This window comes from Schistosoma haematobium, chromosome 6, assembly GCF_000699445.3.
Source record: "Schistosoma haematobium chromosome 6, whole genome shotgun sequence".
Classification (NCBI taxonomy): domain Eukaryota; kingdom Metazoa; phylum Platyhelminthes; class Trematoda; order Strigeidida; family Schistosomatidae; genus Schistosoma; species Schistosoma haematobium.
The window spans coordinates 22591185-22604571 of record NC_067201.1 but is presented as its reverse complement, the minus strand read 5'-3'; the positions used below and the strand labels follow the sequence as shown (position 1 = coordinate 22604571).

General features: G+C 35.0%; 1 protein-coding gene across 1 annotated transcript in view; it reads left to right on the top strand.

Moving 5' to 3' along the window:
• Positions 1-13387, top strand: part of GIPC2_1 (GIPC PDZ domain containing, member) — a 76712-nt gene that overhangs the window by 44093 nt on the left and 19232 nt on the right. Inside the window, exons 14-17 of the mRNA XM_051217149.1 lie at positions 3156-3314; positions 5879-6372; positions 8509-9022; positions 12051-12219. Of these exons, the coding sequence (XP_051065787.1) occupies positions 3156-3314; positions 5879-6372; positions 8509-9022; positions 12051-12219 (1336 nt within the window). The remainder of the gene's footprint in view (positions 1-3155; positions 3315-5878; positions 6373-8508; positions 9023-12050; positions 12220-13387) is intronic.

The following is a 13387-nucleotide window of genomic DNA, read 5'->3' as shown; positions in this document are numbered from 1 at the left end:
TTATAACAGTCGTCCACACAAAAAATGTACATGTGCCAACTACGATTATTCAAATTTCAGTTAAAATATCAACAACAGGCCAATCGAATTCATTACACATCAAAATAATTGAGAATAGTTGATCGTATTTCATGTGTCATATTTCTCCATATAGTTTAATGTCGACTTATCAGTTATAATTATTTTGTTTTGCCGTTTAAAAACCAGTTGACTAACTGTTATAATTAGTGCTCTGTTTCCTGATAATGTAATAACGTGATAATACCGCCAATTAGAGAACTTTAATTTATCGATCGGACCAATAACGCATAAAACCCGTACAAGTAGTCTAGAGTACTTATCGGTTCTGTTTCCTGCCTAACCCCAGCCAGTTAAATCCAGAACACTAATCTTAGCCTCTGCAATATGAATCATCTATTTCAAGCATACTGGGCTTATATACCAACCAGACAAACCACGTCGCATCATGAAATCGAAAACAACATTTGTACAAGATTTAGGCAAAAGTGGCTGTGAATGTGGGAGACTGTAATAAATAGACTGGGCATAACTCAAGAATGGTAAATCGTACAATAATAGTTCATAGGTCAAAATAAATCTCATAATAAGAGGGTGTAGTGACCTATTTTTATGAAGAGAACACGATCGATATAATGGAAAAAATTATTATCATAACCAATTGTACCAGTGATTGTTTTACTGTACCTGTTTGTTTAAGTGTACTAAAAGACACACTCTTCCGTTTCTTTGTAACCTTGTACGAACTCACGTACGCCCAGTAATCCCGCTTGTAAACTTTGGCACGACCTCGGTATTATTTCGATACCACGAGATCGCCACACAAATATATCTTACTACAACCTTCAACTACCTTCTGATATCCAGCCTACAGAGGGATCTAACCTAATAACTGGCATGTAGTCTTTCTGTAGTGGTGATCACAGTCAACCGCGACTCGACGCCTACTACGAGGGATATGAATATGAGTAGTTTAGTTACTTAAAAATTATACGATAAAAGTATACGTTTAGTAATAGTTCAGAAATAGATTCTGACAGTTACCATTCATTATTCTCATCGGGACATAACACAAACCAACGCTTCTTGCATCAAAACGTTTTGTTTCAAGTGATTTCTTTATTGCTTTCCATTAATTGTTAAACGGCATGATCTTCAATTTGCGCTCTATCGACACTGATACTGGTAATACAAGCTTTCAACGCGCAAGCCTACAATCGGGTACTGGTTGAGAAGTTTAATCATGAAGGAGGTTGATTATTGAACTTAACTGATGTACTTCCATAATGACTTGTTTATTTATGCACTCTTCAGAAAAAAAACACCATTTCATGGCTAGTCATATGATTTTGTCATTAGGGTGAATTTTAATTGGTCCACTATATCAGCAACCAATATAACGCTTGTCTTGTTGTTAATTAAGACCATGGATCAAAAGATGGAGATTTTCGCATCCTTTTGTGGTGAAATTATTATTATTATTCCATAACAGGCGGAATATTGCTAACATAAGATAATCTGTAGAGCTCAGTGTTTCAGTAAAACAATTTTATCATACACGCAAACGTTTATGAAATGATGAGAAAGGCGGTTGTGATAATGTTGTATTCACTGATCTGTATTGCGAGGCTTCCTTTACCGTTCTGTCGAATTATGTCAACGATTATTTCATCTAAGCTTAGAGGAGGCAACAATATCATCATTATTCTATTTACAATTGATTATTCACTGAGTTATGATCAATATCATATCAGTTCTCTCTTAGTGCAGATCGAATTATATCGATTACGTTACCTAGACTAGTGACCACATCGCAACTTGATCGGTCAACACTCAGTGATCATCCACTTGTAAATACATCTTGCGGCCTGGATGTCCCAGCCGTAACGTCTCTGACTGTGAAGCTGTGACACGGGACCGAGTCTGCCATAGAGTATCACTTTCCTCAAGATTACATATACACCTTATTGATGACTGCCAAAAAGTCTGAAACATAGGTCTCGAGTTTCCTAATGAATACCTCCAATCACGAGCTCACACTATTATTCTATATTTTTATAGACAACATCACCATTTATATATTAATAAACATACTGATCGCAACCATACAAGTACGGTTTTTAATTCAAGCAGTTGGATATCGTTCATGTTGTGTTAAAGATTGTTACCTTCATGTATAGTGATATGGTCCTCAATCAATATCTGAAGGATGTGCAGGACACATAGCACTTCACCTACCTGCACTACCACTAACCCAAGAATATTATAAACTATTCCTACCCTATACACCTTCTATACCGATAAACATCTATGATGATAGAATTATAATTAGAAGACTGTAAACTATTTTCAAACCTGTTAGGGATGTTAGATCCTTAGAAATCTCTGTAATTTTTCTCTTCAGATTATATTTCTCACTTGAAAGGACCCTAAATGTCATTAGTTTGTTGCCTCTTTTAATACGCTATTTTGTGACGTTCCCTATTCACCATTCTATTCTGTATATATACGCTTGAGTGGCATTCTTGGTTCGTTCGTGCTTTCGGCTGATTATAGAATATACTTTTCCCTCGACTGAATCCGGTCTACTCCCTCTAGTTGAAGTGGCTGGGATACATTGAAATAGTTTAGCTTGTCCTGTTGTTTTGCAGACTTTAGTTCTGTTAGCCGATTTTAGGTGATTTCACAATCCTTCAAACATAGCAAAGCTACAAACATCACAAAGTTCAATACATTTATATCCTCTGCGTACAATCTAAAAAATAAACTCACACTCAAATTCATACAAATATCACTTGTTTGATTGTTATAATCAACCTAATTGTTGGGCCATACTTATGTAGATTATCATTTGAGTTAAATTAATCTAAATAACACCGTTGGATGCCGGCTCAGTTGTCTAGAGTTTAAGCGCTCGCACGCAAGACTGATAGGTCCTGGTTTTGAATCTCGAGAAACGGGATCGTAAATGCGCACTGCTGAAAAGTCCCACAATAGGACGAAACGGCCATTCAGTGCTTCCAGGTTTTCCATTGTGGTCTAGCTTCAATCGACTCATGATATGAATTATTGAAATTACTAAATAAATGTGTTTGATAATATTCCGTCAAAGAATTAAATATTTTTGTTATTTATAGAAGTTATTCTTCGTAATAATATACAACGTGGAATGTTATATCAATTACGTGGACGAGTACGTTCAAATGAATCAGTTTCTACGTCAATATTACATAATGAAATGGACATGTTCAAATTTAGTCAATGGGCCCCAATTACTCTATTTTATGCAAATATGTGTAAGTTTTTAATTGGATTAATAATTTACAATCTCTCATTATGAATTGATTAAAATCAATAACTGTAAATTAAGAAAGACTAAACTTGATGGAAAAGGTCGGGAAGTGGTAGAAACGTCTACATACATGGGCAGTATCAAACGAGGAGGATCCGATGCAGAAGTGAAGGTGAAGATTGGTAAAACAAGGATAGTATAACTGCAGTTGAAAAAAGTTTGGATCTTAAAACATTTGTCAATACAAACATTAAGACATTTCTACTGTACGGTGTTAAAACTTCGAGAACTACCACAACCATCACCAAAGAAGTAAAATTATTCCTAAACAATTGTCTACTTAGGATACTCAATATTCGTTAACCGGATATCATCATTAACAGCCCATTATAGGAGAAAACAAACCAGATTTTAGATGAGGAGGAAATTAGGAAAAGACATTAGAGATGGATAGGATATACATTGTAGAAATCACTAAACTGCATCACAAAGCAGGTGCGAACTTAGAATCCTGAAGGGAAACGAAAAAGCGGAAGAAAATAGAACATACTGCACTGAGAATTGGAAGCAGACATAAAAAGGATGAATAGCATCTGGAAACAGTTGGATTGGATTACCCAGGTCAGAGTTCAGTGGTGAATGCTGGTGGGTGGCTTATACTCCTCCACGAGGATTAGCAAGCATAAGTAAGTAAGTAAGGAAAGACTAGATAATTGCTTTGTTGTTGCATCGACTTTTAGAATAGTGCTGAAGCTCAATCCTAACATGGATTGAACTTGGAATCTTTTGATGTCGTAGGATCTAAATAATGTTTTCGCACTGCTGGTTCAATGTACGATATAGGTATCAATCAATTTCCAATAAATGATGATGATGTAATAGAAAGATTTTCGTAATGTGTTGTGTTGCTTCAATGTTAACAACAATAATGTATAGATCGTACAGAATGTGTGTATATGAAAGAAAAACAATGTAGACCTGATAAGCTAGTGTTAGATTATATTATAAATGGATTAAGATGAAATGATGTATGAAAACAATGATGAACAAATAATCAAAGGGGTTTAAGAAATCTTTTGAGAAAAGGGCAAATTTTCGAAGGATGAACCGATGAGATAAAAATATATCTAGAAAAACAAGCGAAGAACACAGTGAACGACAATGACAAGATGGTACAATTTTAGTACACAGAATTCAAGTTCCTTTTCATGAAGAGCTAGAACCACTTCTACTTTTGACAGTTTGAAGATGAAGAAATTTTGGTTGATTAGAAGGGATTCTATCATCAATCCTTAAATCATGAATATGGGATTCTGAGGATTTTTATTAAGATCACGAATGAATCTAGGTTAGGCAATCATTGAAAAAAAACAGGGAGCATTAGATAGCCTAGTTTTTTAGTAGGGAACTCAAGGCATTCAGTCTTGAACAAGACTGGCTAATCTTCAGACTATTAGGCCCAGAACCCGATAGTGTAGTGAGAAGCTGTGTCGAATGTAAGTTACCTACTTTAGACGAAGGAGAATAGTATCTTAATATAATTGATTGATTGAAGTTAGACTTGTACACCACTGAACTTCTATTCGACCTTCCAGAGATGGAATGTTAGCTCACAAAACTTAAAGTCCTTGGTTTGATTCTTGGTCAGGAGCTCGTGGATATACACTACTGAGGAATCCCATACTAGAACGAAACGTTCACCGTGTGCTTTTACAATTTTATTAATTGTTTAACTTAAATATAATATGAGTTCACTGGACAGTTTTTAAAATTGAATTTCAAGCCACTTATTTTCTTGACCTTGTAAAATCAAGTCGGAATATATTCTCATATCCATGTTGAAAGTGAGATCTGACTATAGACTATGAACATTGCTCGACCTAATGACAAGTGAACAAGTAATTGCATATAGAGGAAATCAGATAAGGAAAGGTTCAGTGAACTGTATTTCACCATTTCACAATTCCTTTCTATTTTCACTTCTATTCTGTTCAACTCGAGCTTTTGTAGCCTTCTACTACCAGGTTTTTCATATACGACTGGTGTTACATCTTCAGTCAGTCAGTAACAACGTAGGACTTCGTACGTGCGTACATCAGTTCGAGTTGCCATACCACATTAGCACAGAGAAACAGTTGTCGATTCAAATCCTGTAGCGATAGAGGCAGTAAGAGTATAAGCAGTAATCGGAAACATTGGGGTTTGAAGATGTTAATTAAGGAGTATAATCCAGTGAAATAAATTTGGAAAGAGAAAAAAAAGAGACAAGGAGGATTCAGGAGATTAGAATTTGGGAGAACACAGAGAGTGGATGCACCTGCGCCATTGCAAACGATTTTGAGCCATGTTATTCAGGGTCTCCAACCATCGGTTGTTATCTTCTCGCGGTCCTCAACCAGGTAGTGTAAACCTACCAACATGATTCAGTTCACTTGTCAGTGACTTTAACTTACTTATATCTGTCTACATAAGTGGCATACATCATATATCAATTGTTATCCATGATATTTGATTGTAATTGGTTTAACCTTTAAAACTATACTTTTTATTTTTTTTGTTTTGTTTCAGCACATTTTGAATTTAACAATTTCACATTGAATGTACAACGTCCAATGGAAATTCACAAATCCAATGGGAACAATGATGATTATTATCATTATCAATGTTTATTCAATAATGAATATAACAATGATCTTAGTAACAACTCACTATCACCATCACCACCACCACCACTAACAACAACAAAACCACCACCCACAACAACAACCACAACAACCATGTTAAAAACCTATGATTTCAATCAATATAATAATAATACCCATTATATTGATCGACAATATTCTATCAATCATAGTTTATTAAATAAGAATAGTTATTGTTTACATATGAAATGGAATATTTCAGGGAATTTATATGGATTATTAGGTTTTGCAATACAATTTTTTATCCCATTCAATTCACCTAATATGGATGATCAATTACATAATAATATGAATTTATTACAACAATGTGTACAATTTCTTTGGTTACCATGTAATGGATGTTTAGGAAATTATTCATTGGTATGTATTCTTATCAGTATCTTCTACTATTGATCACTTTCATTTAATACGTTATAATGAATGATATAAGAGAGTAAATTGAAAGGAGACTATAGTAGACTAGATCAAATTAAGATCTATCTCTTAAATCATATATTGTTGGTTTGGTAGGTAGATCCAAATAATCTACTTTGGATCTGAGTGATCATCAAAATAATTGATTTACAGACATTAGGTAACATAGCTCAGAGGTAGTCGTAATGAGGTTGTGAACATATGGTTACTATTTATTGGCCTCGTAAATCTGAAGCTTTAAAATTATCCTAAACTTTTCACTCTGCTTATATTCATTCCATAGTATATAATGATATTCTGAACAGTATCAGTATTATAGAAGAAGAATGAATTTGTAAAATCTCAGTGAAAGAATTCGAAGTAAATTCAACGTTTCGCCTGGTTCTCTGATCCAAAGTTTTCAGTATTAGTATTAAAGAATATATATAAAGAAAAAGAGCTATAAAGAGATTTTATGATACATGTTCTAAGTAAAGACTCAGGCGAGTTTATTGTGAACGATTTCTAGACACGTAAAGATTTTAGCCGTTGGTGGCGACAAACACTAACTTCAACCAATTATTTGCTTACTTACGCCTGTTACCTCTCCTGGAAGAGGATGGGTTGTCCACAAGCATTCGCGATTGAACTCTGTCCTAACTAATCCTTTCCAATTGTGATCCATACATTTGTTGTCTGCTTCCAATTCTCAACCCAGTGTGTTCCTTGGCCTTACACTTTTCCGTTTCCCTTCAAAATTCCAAGTTAGGGGCTGCAGCGTGATGAAATTTGGTGATTTTCGTATTGTATTTTCTATCCACCTGAAGTATCGTTTTCTAATTTCCTCTTCAACTCAAAGTTGGTTTCTTTCCTCCCACAGTAGGGTGTTGATAATGGTATCCAGTCGACAGACATTCGAGATCGTGCGTATAGTTGCTTAGAAATACCTGTGCTTTTATGACGACGACTGAATTAGTTCTCGAAGTTTCAGCCCCGTACAGCAGAACTGTCTTGAAGTTCGTATTCAAGATTCTCACTTTGATATTAGTTAACAGTTGTTTTGAGTTCCATATGTTCTTCAATTGTAGAAATGTTGTCCTTGCTTTTCCAATCCTCGCTTTTACATCTGTATTGGATCCTGCTCGTTCATCGATGATGCTACTTAGATACGTGAATGTCTCCACAGTTTCTCCACCAACTTTGAATGCGTTGGTGTTTTCCATGTTTAATTTGAGGATCTTGCGTTTTCCTTTGTGTATGTTAAGGCCTACTGATGTAGAGGTTTTTTGCTACACTGCTTGTGTTCAGCTCTGAAAACCTAGAACCATTAAGCGGCCGCTCTGTTTGGGACAGGACTTCTCATTAATGCTCAGCCACAATCCCTCAATCGGAAATCAAACCCTAGGCCGTAAGCTCTCTAGACAAAACAACTTTTTAATGCTTTCAAGTTCTCAATAGTTCTCTAACTCGAATCGATTTATGAACTCAATAAAATTCAATAATCTCTTCAACACCCATATTGTAAATCTAATAAAAAAATTAATTCATTTTCGTATTGGTTGTTTGAATGTTGTCCATCGATGTTTATAACTGCAATTATCGACGTACGTACATCCTGTACAGATTATCTTAAGTCACAAGCATTATGAACAGTGGCTAGCAGTGGAAGACAAGACACGCTTTTCATCCTACTTCGGGACTTATCGGTTTGATGTACTTGCATCTTAGAGTTGATATGTCACTCCAGGACTCAATACCCAATACCGTTTGCTTTAAACACCATCATGTTATCCACATATCTACTAAGTCCATCCACTTTTGCTTATAATAAAATAACTGTTTATGGATTGCCTGAATATTGCTTCATAAGCGAAGATGGATAGTGGCTAGCAGTGAAATACATGACATGCGTTTCATCCTATTTCAGGACTCATCGGTTGGATGTACTTGCATCCTGGACTTGATGTGTCACTCCGGGACTCAAACCCAATGTTGTTTGCTTTAAACATAATCATGTTATCAACTTATGTATTGAGTCCATCCATCCTTCTTTGTTTTTCTTTTCTCATCAATGATTTCGCTTCTGTTTATTCATCATTCTAGCGAAATGTTCATCCGAATGTTTTGGAAAAATTAAGAAAATTAATTGATATCTGTAAATTAGACGGGAACCCATATCAACCTACATTGAATACTTATTCTATACAATACAATCTATTTCATGATCTAACTAATCAAAATAGTTTATTATCAGCTATAGATAATTTACAAATGAAATTAAATACATTACAACTAAATGAATTCAATCAAATTGCATACAATGAAACAATATACAAATTTGATTATTATTATTACATAATCAATCCTATAATATCAATAATGAATTCTAAATATTCACATAGATCTATTATTGTAAAACGAGATTTATATTCATTGAATCAAAGTGTTTCGTCACCATCATCATTGCCATCATCATCATCAACAACAACAACAACAACAACAATATCGTCGTCTTCTTCAAAGACTGTTGATTCACAGCATAGTGGATATGTTATTGTATATTCGGTCACGGCAAATGATGTTATTTATTCAATTAAGCATGAATGGAGAATAAATAGTAAGTAGTTGAATAGTTATTCATTTAAATAATAACCCTTTTAGTTAAAGGTTTTTTATGGAAAAGTTATTGCCAGTCTGTATGTTGAATTCCTAACAGATCAATATACCATGAGACGCAGATCTTGTAGTTTTAATGGACAACTATTCGTCACGAGACCTGAATAATCTGAGTTTAAACTCTGTCAGGGATGTTAGCTTTCGTGCTTCCTGAGTCCCATACTGCTTACTTACTAACTTACTTACTTACGCCTGTTACTCATCGTCGAGAAGTATAGGCCGCCCACTTGTTCTTCCTCCTAGATCTTCCTGAATAGTACGTGGAGCATGATTGCAGTTGCTTCTATGGCTGACATCAGAGCTTCAGCTAATATATCGTCTGATCCTGATGCTTTCCCACTCTTGATTTGTCTTATGGCCATCCTGATTTCTTCGACTGCTGGTGGTGTTACATCTATAGGAAGGACTGTGTATGCTGCTCATGATATCTTCATATACGATGCTGTTCATTCAGACTTTGGCGTTTAGTTCTCCCAATCAGGATGGTGAGGTCCTTTCTTGTACACTTCTCTATGATTGATTGCAGCCTCTCATAGAACTGATCGTTATTTTCGTTGTTGCTATCATTGGTGGGTGCATAAGATTGGATAACATTCATCGTTTTTCCCTCCTCCTTTGTTTTGAAGGATGCTTTGATGATCCTGGATCCATACTACAGTCCTACTTAATTTTGAATGATACGCCCACAAATATCAATTAGTGGATTATACAACCATTTAATCAATACAGCGAAATCTGATGATACTAATAAAAATCTTGCTTGAAAATGTTATACGTGGTCTGATTTATCATATGCTTTCTTTTGAATAAATGGACTAAATTTAACAGTAGGGAATCCAAGACGCGTGATTCCTCACTTTTTAAAAGTCGTCAGCCATATATGTATCTGGAGCAAAGTGTTCAGAGTCTCTACTGTCTCATGACTGTGTACCACAAGGAACTGTTCTTGCATCTCTTCTTTTCTCTTTTTTTTCTGCATGATCTGCATCTTCCACAGTAAATACTTTTATGAATTATGTGGATGATCTCATTGTATGTATGCCTATCTTTTCCTCTTTACATCCCATAGAAACAGTCTCATACTTAATCCGTGTAAATGTCAAGCTGTTAACTTTAGCATGGGACATGAGCGGCATCTAAACATCATTTTGAGATCCCATAATGCTTGTGCCATTGGAGACTCTTTGATAAACTCAGTGTTGAAGGTCAATTATCCTGGTGTTACATTTTCCTCTGATCTCTCTTGGTCTTATCACGTTTTATTGTTATCGAAGAAGGTTTTCCGTCTGACCTACTACATAAAGAGATTGCATGCTCTTGGGATTACTCGTCATTTACTCTTACAATTTGTCAATTATTGCATATTACCTATTATTCTTTACTGTTCTCCATCATTCTTTCCCAGGCTTTTGAGAAAAGACTTTGCTGTATTGCGGAAAGTGCTGAAGGCAGTTAGCACGATATGCCGTGAATCTTTTGAGGTCATAATTAATATGGTTGTGCATAGACATCTAAAATCATGCAAACTCCTAGCAGGTGTTATTTTATCAGATACTAACCATCCCCTTCACTCTCCTTTCTCCTTGTATATCTTCTGGTAGAACGTGACGTAATTACATTAAAATCCATGCACGCAAGCAAAAGTATAAAAGTTCTGTAATATCTTACCTAGCAAATATACTCTGTGACGAACAGGTTGTTAGAGTTAACCTAATCAATAACCTGTATTCTTAACCATGTCTCTAATTTGAAAAGTTGTACAGATTCAGATCTTTTTTCACCCATTCCTCCTTCAATTTGCAAAAGAAACTTGTTGAAATATCCTGTAATGAGAATTCTATATTGTACCAAAATATAATATTGAATAAAGATATTAATAATAATAATAATAATAATAATAATAATAATAATAATAATAACAATAATAATAATAATAATAAAAATAATAATAATAATAATAATAATAATAATAATAATAGAAACTTGTGAAGGTTAGAAGATGGTTCAGAGGTTCTAAAATCGTAATGCATGCAGCAGAGGAAATCATCCATATGGCTACAGAATAGTCGGCCTCTGAAGCCATGATAATGTAGCTAAAACCAGTGTTACTGCTGCTTTTATTATCCAGTTCTCAATAATTGTCATAATTTGCCTTAAGTAGGAATTATATATCGGGTTTTCATCACGAACTGATATCAGTTATAATGCCAAGACTCTATTTAGCCAAATGGATGAAAGACTTTCACGCTAAAATCCAAGATCTATTATCTTATACCTGGTTGAGTCGTCCACAAATTATAGTTTCGTCGTTTTATTTGTTGTAGCCTTTCAATTATCACGTTTTGTATAAAATCCGCTGTGAACTGATCGTACGTTAGCATTAAGTACTGAATTTAGCGCCGTGACCTTGAAATCCCTCAAACGCTTCTGATTGGCTCGTCCGTAAATCACAGTCTCGCCTTGAAGATGATCAAATTCATATAACTTGAATCATGTAAACTGAATATCTTATAGTATTGGTTCAGTCAATAGATGAAACATGTACAGTGCCGGACTATTAGATTATGATCGAATTCTAACGGCCAAGTTGAAACGTAATCACATAACGTAATCACATAGTGTCCATCATGTTACGACTTAAAGCGGTTGAAGATAGCCGACATTGATCACTATACAGTAATGAATTTATGCAAATATCTCAGTCGTACGGTGGGCTAGTTATGGCTCTAACACTTTACATAGGATATCTCGAACTTTCGAACTGAATGACGCTAATTTGAATCTCAAAAAGAATGCCAGATCTTTCTGACAAGTATCAACTTGCTTGAAAGTGGGATCAAGCAGGATATCCAGATGACTAACTTCAACACCACGTCACTAAATATTAAAGTAACTTCGTATACAATTTACTAAAGCTAATTTTTCACACACATATACATACATTGTTTGTTTTTGTATTGCATTCGTAGATGAATTAATGTCGTCAAATCTATTGGGAACAATTTATATCGTGTTTATTGTCAGTTGTCTTATATTATTACTCTTGTTTACTTCAATAACAATATTCATTGTGTTTATTATTAAGAGAAATCGTCTAAATCAGACAAAATTCATTGGACTACATACTGTTGAATATTGGTATGTGCTTAGTTGATTGAATTATTTCCTATTAAAATTACGTTAAATCTAGATAAGGATAATTACCTATAGATGTTTTGTGTTGGTCTATAGCATACTGCATTTCCATATAGTTAAAGGTTTTATTGAAAACCTGGAAGTACTGGACGGCGATCTCGTCCTAGTATGCGACTTCTCAGCAGTGTACATCCACGATCCTACACTCAGAAATCGAACCCAAGACTCTCAATCTCGCGCGCGAACACATAACTTAAAGACTAATGAGCGGTATCCAGTGGTGTTAGTGTCTAACATAAACTAATCGGGATCACGCAACCATCTTCAATTGTATTTGTTGGGTCACAGCTTCACACCTAACACATTTTAGATCCACTGGTACTAGGTTTTATCCACACGTTTAAGGTCCTAGATATTCACCACTGAGGGACGAGACGGCCGCCCAGTACTTTTAGGTTTTCACTAGTGGTGTGACTTAGATCAGTTCACGACTTCATCAAAATTCAGTGATCTCCATAACCCCATAATGACAACTGAACTTTTTTCTGATATCAACTCGAACAGCCGGTTACATGGAAAACAAATACGTATGGGGAAAAGTTCGATATTCAAATGTGTATTAAAGAGAGAGTGATACATTTGTTTTACAAACTTTGGAGTTATCATACCGGAAAAATCAGATCCCTTGCCGGCATGGGTATCGGAGAAAGAAAGTCATTCAACAGTTCAATCCTGGAACACCTAGTCAACTATGGCCACGTATTGCCGTTGTTCAGGATTATTTTCCATAAGTTGACGATGTTAATCATTGTTTGTAAAAGTTCAACTTGAGATCGTTTTTTTCCGATACAGAACTTTAGGGAAGATTAAAGACGGTTATGTAGATGTATATATTTCCACCATTTTTTCGCTTGTCCACTTAGGTCTTTGATTTTAAACCTCGACGATATTTGCCTTATTGTGAAAGATTTATAAGTCACGGTGTCTATTCTTCATTGATCCCAGATATATCAACTTGAAGCTTCTTAATAGCTAAATATTGATAGGTTCAACTTCACCGGTAATGTGTTATAGACTATCCGCTTTCCGGTTTAGAATCTCAAACGTCTAATAGCTGGTATCTCAATACTGATTAGTTGGTTATTAACGTATACTTCCACCACCAGTTCTA